The 21,058-nt window shown below is 39.9% G+C and overlaps 1 protein-coding gene across 1 annotated transcript in view; it reads right to left on the minus strand.

Moving 5' to 3' along the window:
- itga8 (integrin, alpha 8) overlaps nt 1–21,058 on the minus strand; it is a 103,061-nt gene that overhangs the window by 39,171 nt on the left and 42,832 nt on the right. Inside the window, 4 exon segments of the mRNA XM_066683569.1 lie at nt 213–367; nt 934–989; nt 6,740–6,847; nt 11,293–11,338. Of these exon segments, the coding sequence (XP_066539666.1) occupies nt 213–367; nt 934–989; nt 6,740–6,847; nt 11,293–11,338 (365 nt within the window).

A 21,058-nucleotide genomic window follows, 5' to 3' on the forward strand; every position in this document is an offset into this window, starting at 1 on the left:
TAAATCAACTGTGTACTGTCAGAGTTTGGCTACTTTAGCTCAGAACTTGGCTTTTACTCCAAATTATTCAGTCAAAATGGAACAAGACCCTTTCACTGGATTTAAAACAACACTTAAAATAAGTACAGCTGTTTAGAAATATATTGAGTCATTCTCACTAGTTTTAAATGTGGAAATAGCTGTGTAGTGCTGATTGAATGATTGTGTCTGACCCTCAGGTAGATGGTGTGGTTGAGGCAGCGGCGGCGGTCCCTTTGACCCAGGATGAGGACGAATGTTCGGTGATGTTGGTGGGAGTCTAGGAACAGGACTCTTTTCACAGCGCCTCGCTGCTTTAGCCAATCCAACTGCAGCTCCATACTCATAGCTGAGAGAGAGAGAGAGAGAGAGAGAGAGAGAGAGAGAGAGAGAGAGAGAGAGAGAGAGAGAGAGAGAAAGAGAGAGAGAGAGAGAGAGAGAAGAGAGAGAGAAAGAAAGAGAGAGAGAGAGAGAGAAAGAGAGAGAGAGAGAGAGAGAGAGAGAGAGAGAAAGAGAGAGAGAGAGAGGAGAGAGAGAGAGAGAGAGAGAGAGGGAGGGAGAGAGAGAGAGAGAGAAAGAAAGAGAGAGAGAGAGGGAGAGAGACAGAGAGCGAGGGAGAGAGATGAGGAGAGGAGAGAGAGAGATATGATGATGGTTATGTATCACTCTGTATCACTTACTGTTATGAACACAGCACAGAAGTGTTGGAAGAAAAAAAACGTACACTTAACTTAAAACACACACACTTGCTCCACTCCACTACAACAGCATTCACACACTTCACACACAACTGTTCTCAGAGTATTGTTCAGTGGCGAGTGCCACCACATTCCACACACTACATTATAAATTACACACTTTTAAAGGCCTAATTAAGGGTCAAATTAAAAGGAAAAACAGAGGTAATGCACTTACCAACATTATCTGGGATCCCAATGCCAGAGACTTTAGCACAGATGTCTACTCTCAGACTGAGAGAGAGAGAGAGAGAGAGAGAGAGAGAGATGATATACATAGCCCACACCAAGTACAATTAATTCTTTCACTTAAAGGAAAACTCCTGCACAGCAGGAACTGCACTAGGTAACTTTTGTTGGAGGATAGGGAACCAACTACCTAGTGTTCCATTAATTTCAGTATCAATAAATACATTCAAACATGTGGATAACTGATAATGTCCTGATGATATTGTAACTGTTGCTAGATTTAATTTTTGCCCTCTGTTTGTGCCATGAATGCACTTGACTAGTCACAATTTGATGAATTGGCTGTGTGCCATCAACTGGAACCTTTTCACCAAGGTTGCACCAAAGAATGCCAATGCCAATGTCCCTATGCCAATATACTAGTCTTTCATAGGTGTCCAGCTAGCGTCTCTGTCTCAACTCCAGGGTCCTGGGGTTGTGGGTTCGAGTGGTCACTTTGGTCCAGTGTATGTCAAGCAACCTTTAGCAAAACTAATTGAATTGTTTTCCTTGTGAAAAGCTGATAAAGTCCCTGTTATATTTCAGTGAGTAATGCCTCGGTCCGACTGCCCCAAGGAAAACTGAGACACGGGAAACTACAAACTCCTTTGTTGTGAGTCTGGTCACTGTTCGCTGGTCACTTTTGGTTTGAACATCTACTTAATACCTTCACTCCCTGGCCATAAAACAGCAGAAATCAAACTTAACAGAAATGTACACTTATATTTTAGAGGGTAATTTTCTTTGTTGTCTATTTCCTTTTTCAGTAGAAATCCCAAAGGCGTTTTGTTATTCTTGGTCGTCTAGTTCCTGTTTAAGAAGCAGAACCTTAACAGCTACACATCCTTTCAGACCCATGGTGCCGAATGAATCAACAAGCTGAAGGGTTTCTAATGTAACGGTCATGTGAAATATATGAGTGGTCGTTTCCTTTTGATTCGGCCTGTTCCTGGGCAGAGAATCAAGACCAATTTCAAAGAACATTTTGAAAGAACAGTTTGTTTACATTCTCTCAGAACATTTTGCCATGTAACAATGCCCAACTGTAATATCATATAAAATCTCACATACACACACACACACACATATACACACATTTATCGGGCCTGGTATCGATGCGGAACAGGAAGTCTCCATCTCATGAGCTGCACAATTAATCTGGTGGAATGTCAAAATGCCTCCACTATGAGAAATTACACTCAGTTCATACCTCAGCATTTCATTTCCAAATGACTTCTCAACACCCACAATACGAACCTGTCACGAACATCACGCTCGCTCAAACACACACACATCATTAAGTTTCTATTTACCTCCAATTCTCTCACACACCTCCACAGCTGCACCTCAGCCAGTGTGTTTCCTGATTGTGAACCTGGTGCAAAGGGTCTTTATTAAAACGCCCCAAATGACCATAAAGTTCTAAACGTGTGTAACTACTCTTACCCAAGTGGCCCACACACACACACATTACTTTTATTGAGCGTATCTTGGGCTGAATTACCCATAAACACCTGGGATTTAACTTTGTGCATAAATACATTATACATCCAAACGTTAATGGACATTTGGATGTGGACGTCCCACATTTCTTCTGAAATTAAGGGCATTTACAAAGAAAAATAAAACAGCTTCTACTCTTCTGGGAAAGCTTTGGATTAAATGTTGACTCATTGACTGTGGGGATTTGATGGCATTCAGCCACAAGAGCAGCAGTGAGGTCAGGTCCTGATGTTGGAGGATTAGTTCTGGATCATAGACTCCACTCTAACGCATACCAAAGAGTGTGGATAGTGCTCTGTTCTGGAGCACGGTTCCTGTTGTTCCCTCCCCACAGCCTCTATCCCCCATCCCCCATGATTCAGTTCAGAATGACAGAGATAATGGACCCAATAATGTCCAGTTGTTCTGAAGAGAAATACACTTACCCTGTGTCTAAAATATCTCCCTGTTCACTATTCTCTGTATTATTCACTACACACTCTTAAAAATAAAGGTGCTACAAAGGGTTCTGTAAGCGACGCCACAAAATCTTTTAAAAACAACCTTTAAAGGTTTAAAAATTTCTTGCTTTTATGGTTCTTTACTTTGCTCTTATGGTTTTTAAATGTCAACTAAAATGTTCTTTATGGCATTGAGTGAATAGTGGATTATGGGTAATCTATCTGCCAGTGTATGTGGTTGTACACCACTTTTTTTGCGGTGCATTCTGGGATTGATTGTTGAACACTACTACAAAGTGGCAGGAGATCTCAGAACCGCCGCTATAGCCACCAAAAGAACGCTGGGCAGTCCAGTGTTTTGAGGATTGCCTGGTGGACTCGGGAAACCCAACAATCTGATAGAGTGTGTGCCAGACGCTACATCATCAACATGGCTTTCGTGGACGACACGATTTACCCGTTCAGCTACGCTGAGATCATGTATAAGGGCAAGACCTTTGAGAGTGTTGACCTGAGATCCATGGAGGGTTTGTATGGACCCAGCCTCTCTGAGACCGTATCTGGACCAGACGAGCCGTTGTTGATGCACGGACACAGTATTAGTGAATACCAGAGTGTTTACCGCTCCGTGGTGGAGCCCATGCTGAAAACCAAAGACGGAGAGCAGAGGTGCTACAGACTTGACATGGGCCGTAAAATCAAGCAAAAGCTTTGGGAGACGCTCTTCTGCTCCAAATCCACTGATATCTCCCAGAGCGAGGGGGACTCCTCCAGTTCTGCGGTGAACTGCAGACCTCCTGATATCGAGGTAGACATCAGCAGAGAACCCATGCCTCCAAAGCCTGAGAGGAACATGGTGCAGAAAAGCAGGAACACAAGTGGAGTCGTTGAGAGCTTCTTTTCTCCTTTTTTTCTTCTATTTTTCTTATTTGTTCTTATTTCTTTAATAAAAATTACATTTGTTTTCTGTTTTCCTGTTAAAGCATCTCAGTTCTTTAAGACCTCCCACTCCAATCACTCTGCAACTATTGTACACAGTGGATCAGTCTGTAGATAAAACTCCTCTGTTCCCTTTGCTTCCACTTCACCGCTGCTGCCCTCAACACAAATATAATCACTCAAGGCACAACACACAGCTAATAACACTGGTAAAACAGGCTGTGAAAATGAATAGTGCTGAAATTCTTGCTGTAAAACGTTCTATAAAACCTGTATATATCAGTCTTTATAAATGTAGTTATAGCTCTTTGTAACCTGGTAATAATGCTTTGTAAGAATGCATATAAACTCTAATAATGCCTCATAACACTCTTAAACTGAGCTACAATTGAATATTTTTAAACTTGTACACAACTGCAACTATTCATTATAAAGCCTTCTAAATGAATGATGACCTGTTCATAATTCATTCATTCATTCATTCATTCATTTTCTGTAATCGCTTATCCAATTCAGGGTCGCGGTGGGTCCAGAGCCTACCCAGAATGACTGGGCTGGAGGGGGCGCCAGTCCTTTACAGGGCGACACACACACTCACACGGGGAGAATGCACCGAGAACAATTATAGATTACAAATGTTTAAAATGCCATCACAGTGTGTTTCAAATAAAGTGATTGGTGGTTTACACTGTGATGATTTATCATAAATAAAAATGAGAAATAACTTGAAGCACCTGATAATGGAACTTTAAACATTAATAATGTGTTTAAAAATCATTACTATGTATTATAGGTGCTTTTTAATTATGCACAGGTCATTATCCATTTAAAAGGCTTTAGAATATATAGTGACACTTGATTGAAATATATGTTTATAAGTTTAAACAAAAATCAATTATGGCTCACTATAAGAGCCTTATGAGGCATTACTGGATGTACTTTGTAAGTATGCTTACAAAGCTTTATTTTCAAATTACAAAGAGTTATAACTGCACTTATAAAGGCTTATAAAAACAGGCTTCATAGAAGGTGTTATCAATTCTAATTCTACAAATCATCCTGGATCTAAAATATTTATGAAGAAATGATGAATGGATACATTATGGAGTCCCCTTAATAACCTCCAGTGTGCAACCTCCACCTGGATGATGTGGCAACAGTTAATCTGCTCTACACAACCCACATCAGCTATTCATCTGAGAGGAAACCAGAGGAAATGATTAAATGATAATCAATCAATTAATTAATTAATAAGAAATATAAAGAGCATATTTTTCAATAATAAAAGTCCACTTTTAAATGCACATGTAATGGAGGGGTAAGAAGAGCTAGACTTTTATATATTATATATGTGTACAAATACACCCCCCACCCATTGAACTACTAAAATAATAATAAAAATATCAATATACCACCAGCTTAATATTGAAATGTTAAGAATTAGTTAGAATACAAATACATTAAAAGAACAGGGTAAAGTCCCCAGTAAGAGAACTGCAGATGACCCCTGATCTCCGCTCTGACCCCAGAACAGACATTGCTAGCTTGCAGCCCATCTGCCAGCTACAATTACTGCCCAATTCTCAGTTAATGGCATCCTTCGTGTGTGGGGGGTGGGGATTGTCATTAATGTCTATCATTCCAAAATAGAGCCATTCTGACCACATAGTACTTCTCCAGACAAACTATTATTATGTTGCTATTAAAATGCAATCATTGCTTTAGGATGGAGACTGTACACTAATGCTCTTGCGCGCGCACACACACACACACACACACACACACACACAATGCAGGGCTTCATTCCACAGATGAAGATGAATCAAAACCATAAACACGAAAGAGGAAACAAGACCCTCAGAGTTTTAATGATTTACTAGATTCTCTGATGCGCTCTCTGTCTTTCTCTCTCTTTCTCTCACACACTCTCACAGTAGAATACATTTATTTTAACAGGCTACTCTCTTGCTATTACAGAATTCCACATTTTAGTGCTTTTTGTCTGTCTGCCAATCCTAACACACACACGCGCAAGCACACACACACACACACACACACACACACACACAGACCAAGCAGTTAAACACATTTGGTATGTTTACACTATGGCCTCCCTCAAAAGTGCTTGTGGCACCAAGAATCTATTATACACAGAGACAAAAAGTGTGTGTGTGTGTGTGTGTGTGTGGCTTGGCAGAATCAAAAGAGAATGCAAGCATTAGACATCCCCAAACCAAACATCTACTTTGCAGCTGAATCGGAACGGTTACGTTACTGTGGAAATACACAAGCCCCAAAAACCCACCCCACTGAGAGCAGACTTCACACTAGCAAATGAACAAGCAAAGGGTAACATTAAAGGGTCCGTATGATGGTGAAACATGGTGAGAGAGACCACTACCGCAACGGAAAGTCTTTTGGCTGACGATGGAATAAACACCCGCTACTAGAGAAAGACCAATCGCAAACAGAGTATAAACAAAACAAAATACCAAAAAAGCCTTGATGTAAAGCAGCAGCTACAAATACACCAGATTATTATTGTCCCCTAAAGAACACAGTTCCACTGCTCTACCACACAAAACTGGGGAGCCTTACATCTCTCTATCCTATGCACTAGGCATAGCCTATATGCAGCTGCTCCAGAGCTTCAACTTCTAGCAATGCTTTACAAAATTAGAGACAATACAAAATTAATGTTGACTGTGTCTACAATGAGGGACCTTACTGTAGTTGAATTATATCATTAATAAAAAGAAGTGTTTACAAACTTTTGGACATACACTGAGCTCCATATAGGATATGTTCATTTATTTGCACTTAGAAAATAAAGAAACTTTTTTTGCACATGCCTATAAACAGTAAGACACTTACCAGGGCACCATGGTGTCCGAGTTGGGCAATGGGCAGGATTTATCCTCTGGGTTGAGGATCCTGGGAGTCAGGAGCAGCTGAGCATCCACAGAGACCACCGGCCTTGCCCTAGTGACCAAAGTCATACATTTACATTGAGCAGAAAACAGTAGTGTACCCTAGTTAACAACATGGTGAATGTGTGGATCATCTAATCCAGTGTTTTCCAACAGTGGTCCCAGCAACCCACCGCCTTTTATTGTTTGCTGTAACACACAAAAATGTTTTTTTTTTTCACAGCACTGCATAGGTGCTATTATCTAGAGCCACTCACACTTCTAATCATGCTGGGAGTCTTGCCCAAGGTATTTATGCATGTATGTACTTTTCATATTAATAAGAACTATACATATTGTTTTAGCCAATTATTTCATTTTCAGCAATGGTTCTCTCTGTCACCATATAAACAATGTGTATTTTACAGATAGAGTGATCCCTCGTTTTTCACGGGTATGCGTTCCAAGACCAACCGCGAAAAACGAATTTCCGTGAAGTAGAGACACATTATTTTTTTATGTATTTAACGAGTATTTGGACTTTTAAAACACTCACTGTGCTGTTAACAACCCATCTTTGCATTAAACAGTCATTCTATAATGTTTTTCAGCTGGAACTACATGTGATATCCTTCCAGTTTCTTTAATAGAGTAATTCCTAAGCTTTGATTTAGCGTCAGTAAATTTCACTCGAACAATACATGTACTGTACGTAAGAAATACTTGTAAATGATAGTTATATTTTGTCACCTACAGGCCTAGTCTAATACGTGAAAATAATAATAAAAAAATATTTTTAATTTACACACCATAAGAGAATGATATTTTTAGGCGTTATAGCGGCCATAAGCCCCCTTGAAAAACCCACGAAATAGCGAATCCGCGAAAGATGAACCGCAAAGTAGCGAGGGATTACTGTACCTGTATATAATCAGTTAATAGTTGTGCACAACTCAGTTTTGTGTTTCCACCTGTAGATGGATATTCAAATTTTCTTTTGTAAAGTCAGCAGCTTTGTAGCTTTGCTTAATCAAAAGAAAATTTGCAAAGATATTTGCTGTTATGAGGCAATTTCCCCTAGACCCCACAGGGTAAATCTTACCCCCCCCCCTTAATCATTCATCTCTACTGACAGCTCTGGCTATAAATCTTAATCTTAATCGTGCGTCTGAATAACAGAAATTAGAAAAGAGAATCATGGGCTGTGTCCCAGTTGTGTACTGCACAGTAATACGATACAGTATAAACTATGTACTAACTTTAAAAGTGTGAGTTCGGCAGGCTAATGCACAAATGTTAACGTACTATACTGTTTTTTTCTAACAGCACATTGGTAATGTTGGTGTGACAAAACACACACTAAGTTGCAACTATGTTTGCTACTTATTGCAAAGGCTAAATCTCAAATATCTCCCTCCACACAGCGTAGTGCACAGTGTGGGTCATAAAATATATTTTTTCTGCATTAAAACATTTATAGGAAAAGTCATGAAAGTAGGGCTCTGGTATTCCATCCAGTGCAAAGAATTGAAAAATAAAAATCTAGTGTTAATGGTAAAGTATTGTGTGCTTACCAGAGCAGGGAGCTGAACCCTGGCCGTATGTGTATTAGGTAGTGGTGGTACCCACTATGCTACACCCTCAAAAGAGTTGATTAATTGGATTAGGTGTTTTGGGAGCAGGGAAGATATTAAAACTCTGGGTGCCTCTAAAAATGTGAAACATTTTGAGAAATTCAGAATGAAAAGTTCTTTAAGGAATTAATATATTTAATGTAGAATACAACACAAGCGAAGATTAGAAATATGTAAATTTCCCATACAAATCCCACTATAGGCCCAAATGTTTGTCGACACTCTTCATAATGAGTAAATTCATCTACTTTAAGGTGCTCCCATTGTGGACACAGCTTGTATAATGTCTATAAAATGTATTGCCAAAATGCACTCTCTGGAGCTCTTTCGCTGCAGTAATGATTAGTTTTGGATCACAAACTCCACTCCATGTATTTCAAAATGTATTGGACATAACTCCCTCACTCCAGAGAGCAAAGTTTCACAGCTCCACTGCAAAATGCTTGGGAGGTTTATGCTTTGGCCAGCACGGAGACCTTGTGGCTTGCGGTTGCTTTGGTGCTCCATATTGTATTAGCAATGTATTTATATAGAGATCATACAAGCTAGTTTGTTTATAGCACATTAGCAATGGGTGAATCATTCAGCTTTAATTAGCAGATTCCACTAATTACAAAGGGGTATCTTTATATTTTTGGACATATAGGGTAAGGTGTGAGAGGGCATATATATATACATTAATATATTACATACATATAAATATAGATTTGAAGATATTTAAGCTTACAATATAAAAATAAACGCAGTAAAGGTTAGCAAAGGTTAAGTGGTAAGACTTAGCATGTGGCTAACATCAGGTTAAGCTGTTGCTCGCTCACTCTCTGATTTTCTCTCACTCTCTCTTTGTGTGTACATGTGTATGTGTGTGTGTGTGTGTGTGTGTGTGTGTAGGCTAGCACTCCACCAATGGCTTAGTGCTAGTAACATTAGCTTACACAAACACACCAGCGCCCATGCCTGCTAATCGTTTTAACACTGTCACTGTGACACATCAGGCATGTGTGTGTGTGTGTGGTTGGGTGTGTATTTCAGAACCTGTTTAATGTGTGTATTTGAGACTTGGTGGCTTTGTGGAAGGAAGCGAGGGGCTGAATTTAAAGGTTTCAGAAAGAAACAGAATCTGAGAGGAACAGCATGTCCTAAAGCCGCAGGGGTCAGAGGTCAAGCTCAGCTACAAACTTCCAAATGGCAGAGCGCATTTGAGTTTAGGTCAGAAAAACTGGCTGGAACAGACACGTATGTTAATGCTGCACCATTAATCACACGTAGACACACACAGGACCGCACAGGCCTTCAGGGCCTTCACAGAAGGCCTAATGAATTCTGGGAACTAAAATATAATCTGTTGAAGAAATGTATTACTTTTCTGAATGTATTTCACAATTTGATTGAAAACATTCATTCGTTCTTGTCTATAAGTGCTGACACAGACACAGGGAGAACACACCAAACTCCTCACAGTCACCTGGAGCCGGGCTCAAACCCACAACCCCAGGACCCTGGAGCTGTGACGGAGACACTGATTGGGGAAAAAAAAGGATTAAAATATTGAAGCTCCTTAAAGAAAATGATTCAATCAGTATTTGTATCGTTTGGCGTCTAACCAGCAACAGCCAATCTTGCTCTTTCCCAGTGGAAAGAAAAACAAAAATGGAGATCTCCTTAATATCTCAGTAGTTTCTCTGACACAACATTGAGATCAGATGGAAAGACAAAGGAGACTTTAGAAGTCTCCTGCTGTTCAAATGTTTCTCCTGATACGAAGACCTCAGAAATCTCACAGAGATTTAGTGGAGATCTCAGTAAAGCCACAATCTCTGTTCTGATTTACCAGATGAACCAAACATAACTCTCTCCTTTATCATATCAAATCAAATCAAAATGTCTTCATATAGTGTGTTTTACAACTGATGATGTTACAGGACTGGTATTAAGAGCAGATACTGTGGATCAGAAAGCTCAATGCGAGCATTTATATCTCATTTATGTCTCCCTCTTTCTCCTCCCAAGGAAATTTAGGATAATAATTCCCTTAATAATCACTAACATGTCTCCCAAACCATTACATGGTTTGGTCCTCATGAGCCGAACTGAAAGCCTAACAGTTCTGAATAATCACCAGCATATGCCTAAGGTGACAGTGGAATCAGCTTATTACATTTTGGTAACAACTCATTTCTTCTGAAATGAAGGGTGTAGCTAGTACTTCGTCCTTCTGTGCAGCAGTAAAACTCTCTAATCTTCTGTGAAGGCTTACACTAGATGTTGAAACATTTGTGTGAATATTTCATGGATTTCAGCCCTGAGAAATTATGACATCAGGAACCTTTAACTGAACGACCAATAATGGAACAGGGTAAATATATGGTAATATCTCTCACAGCCCATAAATGAAATATGGAATGTCTCTGACAAGATTCAAATGTCTGTTTAATCAAAAAGAGAGAAATGCTATAGGGGTGCTAGGAGAACTTTCAGAAATGCTATAGGGGTGCTAGGAGAAATTAGTATTATCAAAGAGGTGTGGTTTTCTCAGCTCTGGACAGGGTTTTGACATTTATGGCCCAATCTGAAGGCAGAGTCTTGGTTGGCCTCTGCTAACAGGGTATCACTGATCACAGAAACACAAGTTCATGTCCATCCCAAACTGTTTTCAGACAGAAAACACTCCAGTCTGCTGAGCCCCTCGCACTGATGAGAGGAACATGTGGAAGTGTTTGTGTAGCGAGGGATGTGTATGTGTGTGTATGTGAGGTGAGAGTAATGGGGGAGAGAGAGAGAGAAAGAGATGAAATGTCTGTATGTTACTAGGCTAAGTGCTTCATTTAACTTTGGTCATGAAGGAATTCTGTGGTGTGTGTGTGTGTGTGTCTGTCTGTCTTACCTGTACACCACTACTTTGCCAGCTCCAAAGGCACCAACAATCAAATCTACAAGGAGAGAAAGAGCGAGATTAAGAAACAATTGGCAGAAGCAAGTATTAGCAAACCTTACCTTTACAAGGCTACAGTCATAACTCAAGGTAATCATTAACAAGTCCTATTTAATAGATCTGTCCCAAACCCCACTGAGCTCCCTAAGTAGGCAGTGACTCTGTAGGCAGCTGTTTAAGTCGACAGTGTTCTAACGGTCTTCTGTCCTCATGAGGTGGATTGTTGAGACAATGTAGGTAGAGAGAGGTGATGCCACGGCTTGTTCCCGCCCACTGCTGTTTAGTTCCCTCACTGTATCAGTCTAGTTTTCACAATTTTATTTATGATTTTAATTATTTCTACTCTGGGAGAGCAGCAAAATAGATAGCAGCGGTGCTTGTGTTGCATGGGTTTAATGCTGCCTTAAAATTAATCCAGATTAAGGTACCTCAGTAGGCAGCGTATTTAAGGTGTCTAAGAATTGGGGCAGCCTACGTGCAAACAGTAACTCGAGGTTACAAATATCTATCAGTACAAACAATACATATTTGTCAGTGTAATATCAGTGGGACATACATGGTATAAGAATCTTGGAATGACCTTTATATGCTTTCATTTGTGTGTGTGTGTGTTTTCGAAGGAGAGAGGGGACAGTGTGTCAGCTTCAAAGCATGCCGCAGCTGGGAGTGATTTGAGGGACTCCAGCAGTCTCCATCTCACACACACACACACGTTTTACTGACCTTAGAACAGCACAAACAGCATGACCAAGGAGCTATAAATATCTCCCAGACCCACTGACTCAGATCAGAACCAGCGAGAACCAAACACAATCAGAAAGTTTCCCAGGAGACAGCTGAGTACGAATTCCTGACCAAAACAACACAACAAAGTCTAACAGAACATCTGAAACGTTGTGCACCTGAAACTCCAAAGCATCAGGCTCAGGCTCACATTAGAAGAAATGCATGCAATTCTTATATATCGAATAACTATGTAATGTATAAAGTGTACAAATAGGTTTTAAAATACCAAACTGTTCTGTGAATAGTACACACAGCTTATACAATTACCCTAGAAAAACATGCAATGTATAGTGTCGATATGAAGCAGCTGCCCAATGCCACACATTGTTATTGTGTTCTATGGAGACATAGAGCCTCATTCAATACCTTTAAAATGAGGTGGAGATGCATTTGTAATCTGTGAGCAAAGGAGGGCCTATCTACCTAACAGTATTCTTTATTTTAAAAGATAGATTGGACTATCCACCATCCACAGCTTGGCCATATAATGCTTCAGCTGTTATTTATATTGTAACAAACTGTTATGACAAGCATACTCAAAGAAATGCTCCAAAAATGCACGCGCCAGATGTTTTTAACCTGGGTCTCAACATGCTTACTAAAGATAGTGGACCTACAAAAATGATAGCAATACAGATTAATGCGCCGCTCTCGTAGAGCAGTGGTGGGTGGAGGTGTTGTTTGATGTTATGACTCAAATAATTAATGCAGACCCACCAACCAATCAGCAGCAACAAGAGCCAAAAATCTAAAGAAATATAACCTGCATGCAGCACAGCTGGTTCCCACTGCTGAACACACTCTGGGTTTTATTTTAACAGTAGGGCTTGTGTGTATCAATCTGTATCGGTTGCATTTTAGAAATTGTGGCTTCTATGAATTCTCTCCTTAATGTGTGGCTCGAATGTACAGATCACATCTGTATGATTTGTTACTTTGTGTTTCTTTTGTTTATTTTCTACCGCATGATAATAACTGTAACTCCACAATGGTTGTTTCATTGTTATGGTTGATAGTTTTCGATCTGGTTGTGTTTGAATTTTTCTTTAATGCAAAACCCAAAAAAGCAAATGAAAGTATCAGATACTGACGAGTGTAATGATACACACATATCACTCACTGCTGCTGTAGACCTACAGTAATAGATTTCAACATTTCCTTTTTAAATAGCTTGTTCTGACTGGTTCTGTGATAAATCTCTTAATAAGCGGATCTGTTAAGTGTACAAATAAGTTTTAAAGCTTTTGTTTAATGAGTAACTGAACAACTGTTCTGTAAAATTAAAAATGTCTTAAAACCCAAAAAGCAGTATTAATATTTGACGTTAATGATTGTTAACAGTGAAATCGGCATATTTAAATTGTCTAAAGAAAAATTTAAACTAACTTTTGGATACAATATTATCACCAGGAACAGAACAAATGAATGCACATGCTTTTGCAGCTCTTTTTACTTGATGGAACTCTCGTAATGGGCGGCACGGTGGCGCAGCAGGTAGGTGTCGCAGTCACACAGCTCCAGGGGCCTGGAGGTTGTGGGTTCGATTCACGCTCTGGGTGACTGTCTGTGAGGAGTGTGGTGTGTTCTCCCTGTGTCTGTGTGGGTTTCCTCCCACAGTCCAAAAACACATGTTGGTAGGTGGATTGGCAACTCAAGTGTCTGTAGGTGTGAGTGCGTGAGTGAATGTGTGTGTGTCTGTGTTGCCCTGTGAAGGACTGGCGCCCCCTCCAAGGTGTATTCCCACCTTGCGCCCAATGATTCCAGGTAGGCTCTGGACCCACCGCGACCCCGAATTGGATAAGGGTTACAGATAATGAATGAATGAACGCAGTGATGATTGAATGCTTCTTGCCTGTCTACTTAATCTACTTAATTTTAGTAGATTTTAAAAAATAAATATTTTTATTAGGTTGTTTATTTTATGTTGAACAAAAAGACAATATGTACATTTTAATTTACAATTATGCATTATACAAAAACATGTTACCACTTCTTTGTACACCTTCTCATAAAAGTATAAAACCTTTGTTTAGGAACAGTACAGAACCTTTTTGCTAAGAGTGTATGTGCCTGTGTTTCTTGGTGATGCTTCTGAAATGTGAGGTGTGTGTGTGTGTGTTTCCTCTCTAACCCCCACCACGTCCCGCCCCCCAATCCACCAGCATTTCTCTCTGTGTCATACGGGTCAGAGCTTTGGATTCGGATCAGGCATTCTGCCAGAACGGCCAAGCACAAATTCCTTCTTGGGATGTGCCTCCAGGGCTTATTAAGGTTTCTGGAGCTGCTCTAGAACATTCCTGCCTTTAAGCCTGCGATTCTGGCCCACTGCTAGCGGCCCACCAGGACCAATCTATCCTCAGCCACACGGTTAACCCTTTTCTACGCTTCAGAACCAGAAGCAGAAATAACAAGAGCATTCTGCCCCTTGCAGTTATCGCTCTGAATTTGAATGAATGTGGTTTGGTAAGGACTTTTAATTTGGTAATTAGGTTCTACTAATGTTGGTCTTGTAAGTCAGCTGTTTTAACTCCTTCCACACCACTAAGCCAAGGCAGGGGTACTGTAATTAATCTCCAGTGTGAGTTATGACTGGATATCGTTCATGCTCATATCACTGTAATGTGGTCAGAGTGGTTAATGTGGCGTCTTAAACGTCATACTCTTATCATGTTTAATGTTGGTTCAGTTGTATAAATACTCATTTTATATGTCAGAAATGGAGTGTGTGCAGAGATGATTGATGGTTATGGCTTAAACAGCTGTCACAGGAGAGTAGCCAGTGTTTGTACGTACAGTAGTGTAGTGTGCAAAATGTGTGTTTTGGGACCATGGGAGAAAACCCATGCAGACACGGGGAGAACAAACCAAACTCCTCACAGACAGTCACCCAGAGTGGGACTTGAACCCACGACCTCCAGGTCCCTGGAGCTGTGTGACAGAGATACCAGCCACCTCCAAATAACTATCTGAATAGCAGAAATAAAACAAGTCACATCGCCCACTATACTTCCTGGAGTGTACTGCATTTTGTCAGATCAACCATATGTATCATAAAAATGTTACAACACTTAAGGGCCTTTTTTCCAAACCTTTCTGTCATAAAGGTTTTTGGCAGATATTACGTGTACAAATATTAAAGTGTTTTCTGTGTATCATATAATTGTAATTTAATATTCAAACATTCTCCCACTCTTTTGTGCTTTATTGTAATGGTTGTATTGTATTAAAAATGACAGTTGTGATTTCAGTCAAGAAAAGCACACTATACATAAAGGAGTTTGAATATGGCCAGGGAGAAATATTTATTTGATACTGCATACGTTGTGAGCTCCATCAGGAAAAAGGATGGATTTGCTCTGTTCTTGGGGATAACATTCTATCAAAATTTGCTTCTGTGTTTTGGTTTAGACGATTTAAAGATGGTCATTTTAATGTTGGAGTACTGTGAACGAAGCATATTAATACTTTTTTAATAATTATTATTAATAATTAATAATTTTTTATTTAAATAAAATGACAATAGTTATTTTTAATACTTATCAACAGTTACCGGGAAAAGAGAAAACGGAGGGAGAATGTTTGAATTTTTAATTACAAATATATGTTACACAAATGCACTTTAACTCCATCAGCTCCAGTAAATATTTGTTTATACTTTAACCATTTGACCACTGAATCTGATCAATTAACCACTGACAGAATGACTTTTTATACATTAATTATAATGATGTGTTTGCAATAACATATCAAATAACTAAATTCACATTCTCAGGTATTAGTTTAATCTTTACTTCCACATTTTCTGTAAGATCCATTTATTTCCCTGTGTTACAAATGATTATTAATGAGCTTTAAGGTGTTTACAACCTAATTAATAACCATATAATAAACAGGATTTTTATATGGGTATTCTTATTTTAAAAGGGTGATGGACCAATAAAATGGCTCCAAATTGACCTTATTTTTTAACATAAAAGTTTATGTATCCTCTTCCACATGGACCGTGTGGTGTAATGTTTTTGCATAGCTCAACACCCTGAGAGAGACAACTGCTGTTACAACACTATTAATTCCTAGGTGCCTGTGATAGCTGGCCTGGCACTGACTAATGAAGGGAAAGAGAGGACCGTCCTCAAGACCCAGTCATGTAGATATGAAGATATCTTTTGTCCTGAAAATATATGAAAACACACGATCCCCACAAATGCCCCACTTCTGTTCTCTTCAATGTTGGAAGCTATTAACAGGGATGTGATAGTTGAGTTGCTCTGGGGAAGGAAACGGCTAAGTGGATGGATGGAGGGAGGGAATGAGAGCGGAGGTATGCAGGCTTTGGATGTGTGAGAGGGGATTGCATTAGCTGGCTTTGTTCTCTGGCTGGAGGAGCCACTTTGCTGCAGATAGCTTTAACAGACGGAGCTTTATTAAAACAAAGCCAAGTGTTTTAGGTACTGCACTCATCCACCCCACCCTTTCGCTCTCTCGCTCTCCCTTTGTGGTCAGTTGAGCTACTGCTGTGGTTCCAGGCTTCAAACCTGAATATATTCAGTGTAACACACACACACACACACTCACACACTCCAGTGGCACTCTGAGTGAGCCGAACACCCAAACGAAGTCAGCAGATGTCAGGTTGGGACAGATTAGATTAGACTTTCAGTCTCTCTGCTGTTCTACATTTATATTAGCTGAAACTTGGTGAAAAATGATGCCTCTAGTGTGTGTTTGTGTGTGTGAGTGTCTGATTAATATGACATGGCTGTAAAAGACATAACCATGACATGGCTAAAATGATTAGTTCATATGAGAGGAAAGCACTGTTCTTACTTAAAAGAGCCATCAGTCATTTTCCCCTGTCAATCAGTACTAAACCTATTCTCAAAATGGCTGCCCCCATTGGGGACCCGCTCCAGGGAGCATTAACAGGTAAATCCTGAGACTACAATGCAATACAGTTCTTCAACTTGTAGGAGTTTTACTCACAGGAAACGTAAAATAAATAAATAAATAATGACTTGTATAAATACTATTTGCCACATTTTGGTGCCAAAAATGAGATCTGTTAATAACCTGTGGACTTGGACTGTTTTTAGAGATCCATTCATCATGAAATGTGGACCTAAAAGTTTAAAGTGAAGTTTGTGTGGTCTAGGGACAGGAGTGTGTGTGTTTTGGCAAGACACTTGCAAGTATTTTTCAAACTTAATTAGATAGTAGCACTGGAAATCAAACATTATTTATAAAACTGCATAAGACTTGGTGTTCCCAAACATTTCATTGTACACATTGACAGTGGTTGAGATCCTTATAACTTAATGTCGACTGATGGTAGTGAGGTAAGAAGACACAGTATTCGGCAAGATCTGAGGTTTAACTGTAGATGGATGTGGGTTCACTATTTGGCAAACAACGAGTCACTTTTACCCATTCTGACTGTGTGTTATAACTTGATTAACATAAATGTATACACAACATATTAAATAACCATTAATAAACAGATTATAAAGCATGTATAAAGCTTTATAAATGTAGTCTGATCCTAAAGTGGTACCCAAAAGTTTCACACAGTTTTTATGAAGGTCATGTGTCATTTTCAAATAATGAAAAAACAATGAAAAACCCTAAAGTTATTAGGTTTTGGTCCAAAACTGACTATATATGACCTCAAGTTGTATAAAAATGAACGTGTGTGTGTGTGAGAGGGAGACTGCTGCAGTATCTTTAATAACACAGCTATATGGCGGTAATCCAAACTCCATCACATGCCAAGACACGTATAAAACTCCAATTCTAACACCAACAAAACACACATTTACACTCGTACACACAATCTCAGTTCCCCCAGGTAACACAAAGGGATTGTTATAAGAGTGAACGGAGCCAAATCAGCTCATAACCCAAAGAAAACCGTCCCTCAGGCCTCATACTTGTCAACCATCTCCTTCTACCTTTCATGTCAATTGAGACTTTTGCTGGAACTCAATACAAATTGAGTTTGGAAATTAAACTCCGTTTAACCAATCTTCCACGTATTAAAACTCATTCCACCTCAATTTCTGTTTGGCTGCCTTTGTCAGAAAGCCCCATGAGTGAGATATATATACTGATTCATAAAGCACAAAATTGAGTCTCAGTATTTAACTTATTTATGGCAGTGAACACACACTTGTCTTGCCTTGAGGGTGGAGAATGTGCTGTTCTTTCACTCCCCCGCCCCTGTTTTTTCCTGTTGGACATGGGGATTGAAAGGGTGACCTCCTGGTCCCGAGGCCACTTCTCTAAGCTTTAGGACATAGCCAAAGACCTCCTAGGGATTAAAAACCATCTCCAGTCCTCATTCCATTCAGTTTTATCCCAAGACAAGTGTTTAAATAGAACAGAGGACGTGATGGACATCAGCCTTTTTGGCAAAACAGTTCACGTCTGGTTACTACACAATTGCTTGGAATATTAATGTCAGTAATATCAATAGAGATGAAGAGTAAAGTCATATGTGAAGATATTCAAGTTCATGGTAGTATGGTCAAATAAGATCACAATCTAGGCACCGACCTATTTTAATTCAAATTTATCAGTCATTTACGTAACATTTACTGTATATTTATGACAAAACTCACTGGTAGAAGTGTGTGTAAATTTCAGCAGAATAATGTAGTGGTGTGAATATCATCAGTGAATTTCAATGTAAACAGATTTTATTCAGAGTCATTTTGGAGCATTTCTATTGGTATTGGAATTTACACAGAGTTTGAAGGACAGTTGCTGTGTTCAAATGATGCAGTAAACTAAACATCCTGTCAATTAAATAATCAAAATTATTGCATCATTATAATATCATTATCTGTGATGACAACCATTGGCTCAGGAGACATTGCATGCTTTTGTCTTATTGCCTGAATTTTTCATTCATTCATTATCTGTAACCCTTATCCAATTCAGGGTCGCGGTGGGTCCAGAGCCTACCTGGAATCACTGGGCGCAAGGCAGGAATACACCCTGGAGGTAGTGCCAGTCCTTCACAGGGGAACACACACATTCACACATTCACTCACACCTACGGACATTTTTGAGTCGCCAATCCACCTACCAATGTGTGTTTTTGGACTGTGGGAGGAAACTGGAGCACCTGGAGGAAACCCACGCAGACACAGGGAGAACACACCAACTCCTCACAGACAGTCACCCGGAGGAAACCCACGCAGACACAGGGTAAACACACCAAACTCCTCACAGACAGTCACCCGGAGGAAACCCATGCAGACACAGGGAGAACACACCACACTCCTCACAGACAGTCACCCGGAGCGGGGTTCGAACCCACAAGTCCCTGGAGCTCTGTTACTGCGACACTACCCGCTGCGCCACCGTGCCACTCCAATTGAGGATTGTTTTATGTAAATATATAAAGTGGTCACTGTGTCTCCACTGAAGCCACCTCAGGTTTCTCCTTGTTTGGACATTGTTTCTGACATTTTCCTGAATCAGACATTATTCTGAGACCTCAGATCTGCGCCAGTTCCTAGGAAACCTCTCTGGGATTGTTGCCTCCTAAGGGTCAGCATGTCTGGATACTGCTTAGAGACCTATTTATAAGACATCAGCGATGCTAAGTGTTTCATAATAGCACATCTTTCATAAGTCACACTCCGGATGCTGCCCTGATGTGAAGGAAGAACACAGAGGTTTTTATAGAATTTTAAAGAAACAGAGATCAATAAAATCAATATTACACACCTCACACACACTCACATGTGCATCGCACACTCCACATCAATAGAGAATAGAGAGGCCAATCACATGCCTGGCTTTTACGGTCATCATAGTTGTCTTTACGACGCCGGAAAGGAGATGAGGGAGAGAGAGGGAGAGAGAGATCTGCTTTTCCTCTTAGTCTGTTGTGCATCACTCTACCAAATATGTGTGTGGGTTTTATATATGTGTGTGTGTGTGTGTCCTGAAACCCCAAACCATTTTAGACAGTCAGTTTAACTCTAAAATTATTATTATTTTTTTTTTTTAACATGTAAATGAACCAAGTTCCACCTACTCAGTCAGCAGTGACTGATAAACCATGTGCAGGTCCAGAATTACCTTCTAAGTGAAGCAACACCTGGACAAACAGTGTCTAGGGATATGCATTCCGACTGATGTTGATATTCCAGGATTCTAGAAGCTAATGAACAGCTGTCTTTGGGAACATCCTTAATTACTCAAACACAGCCAAGGAACATTGGTGGGTTTTCATTTTGATTTAGTATCCAAGGCAGCCGCCCCTTCAGGTGAGCTTCTGAGCTAACACTAGGTCTAACTGGTAAAACGTTGGATGCTGATGGAGACTTGAAGTCTTCTGCACAAGAGCTGTGTCCCAATTGTAGCTTTAATGCTAATTCCAACTAATGTTTAAATATGCAGTTTGTAGAATGTAGTATGCACACTCCAGTCATTTGTAAAGCATTTTAATGATGGACACTACTGTCCCACTGGAAACGACCTACTCCCTACATAGTACACTACACAGATTATAAAACTAGTACTACTACACTCAGACAGGGCACTAAGAGTAAGTCAGAGGGACGTGTAACTTATATTGAATATAAATGGCTGTAGTATCTGAACAATGCATGAATTTAGGGCAGAAACAATTGTTGTCTGACACACACTGTGCACTACATAGTGTGGAGGGAGATATTGGAGTTTCAGGCTTTGAAATATTTGACAACAACCTTGAAGCTGCAGCTTGGTATGATGTGCATTGTCATGGCAACAATTCATCATGTCCTGTGTAGTAAGGAACAGGCCATGGCCTGATGTTTAGGGAACTGGGCTTGTAACCAGAAGATTGCTGGTTTGATCCCCAGAGATGGCAGGTCATGACTGAAGTGTGCTTAAGCAAGGCAACTGTTCCCTGGGTGCTGTAGCTAGGGCTGCCCAC

This window comes from Hoplias malabaricus, chromosome 1, assembly GCF_029633855.1.
Source record: "Hoplias malabaricus isolate fHopMal1 chromosome 1, fHopMal1.hap1, whole genome shotgun sequence".
NCBI classification, from domain to species: domain Eukaryota; kingdom Metazoa; phylum Chordata; class Actinopteri; order Characiformes; family Erythrinidae; genus Hoplias; species Hoplias malabaricus.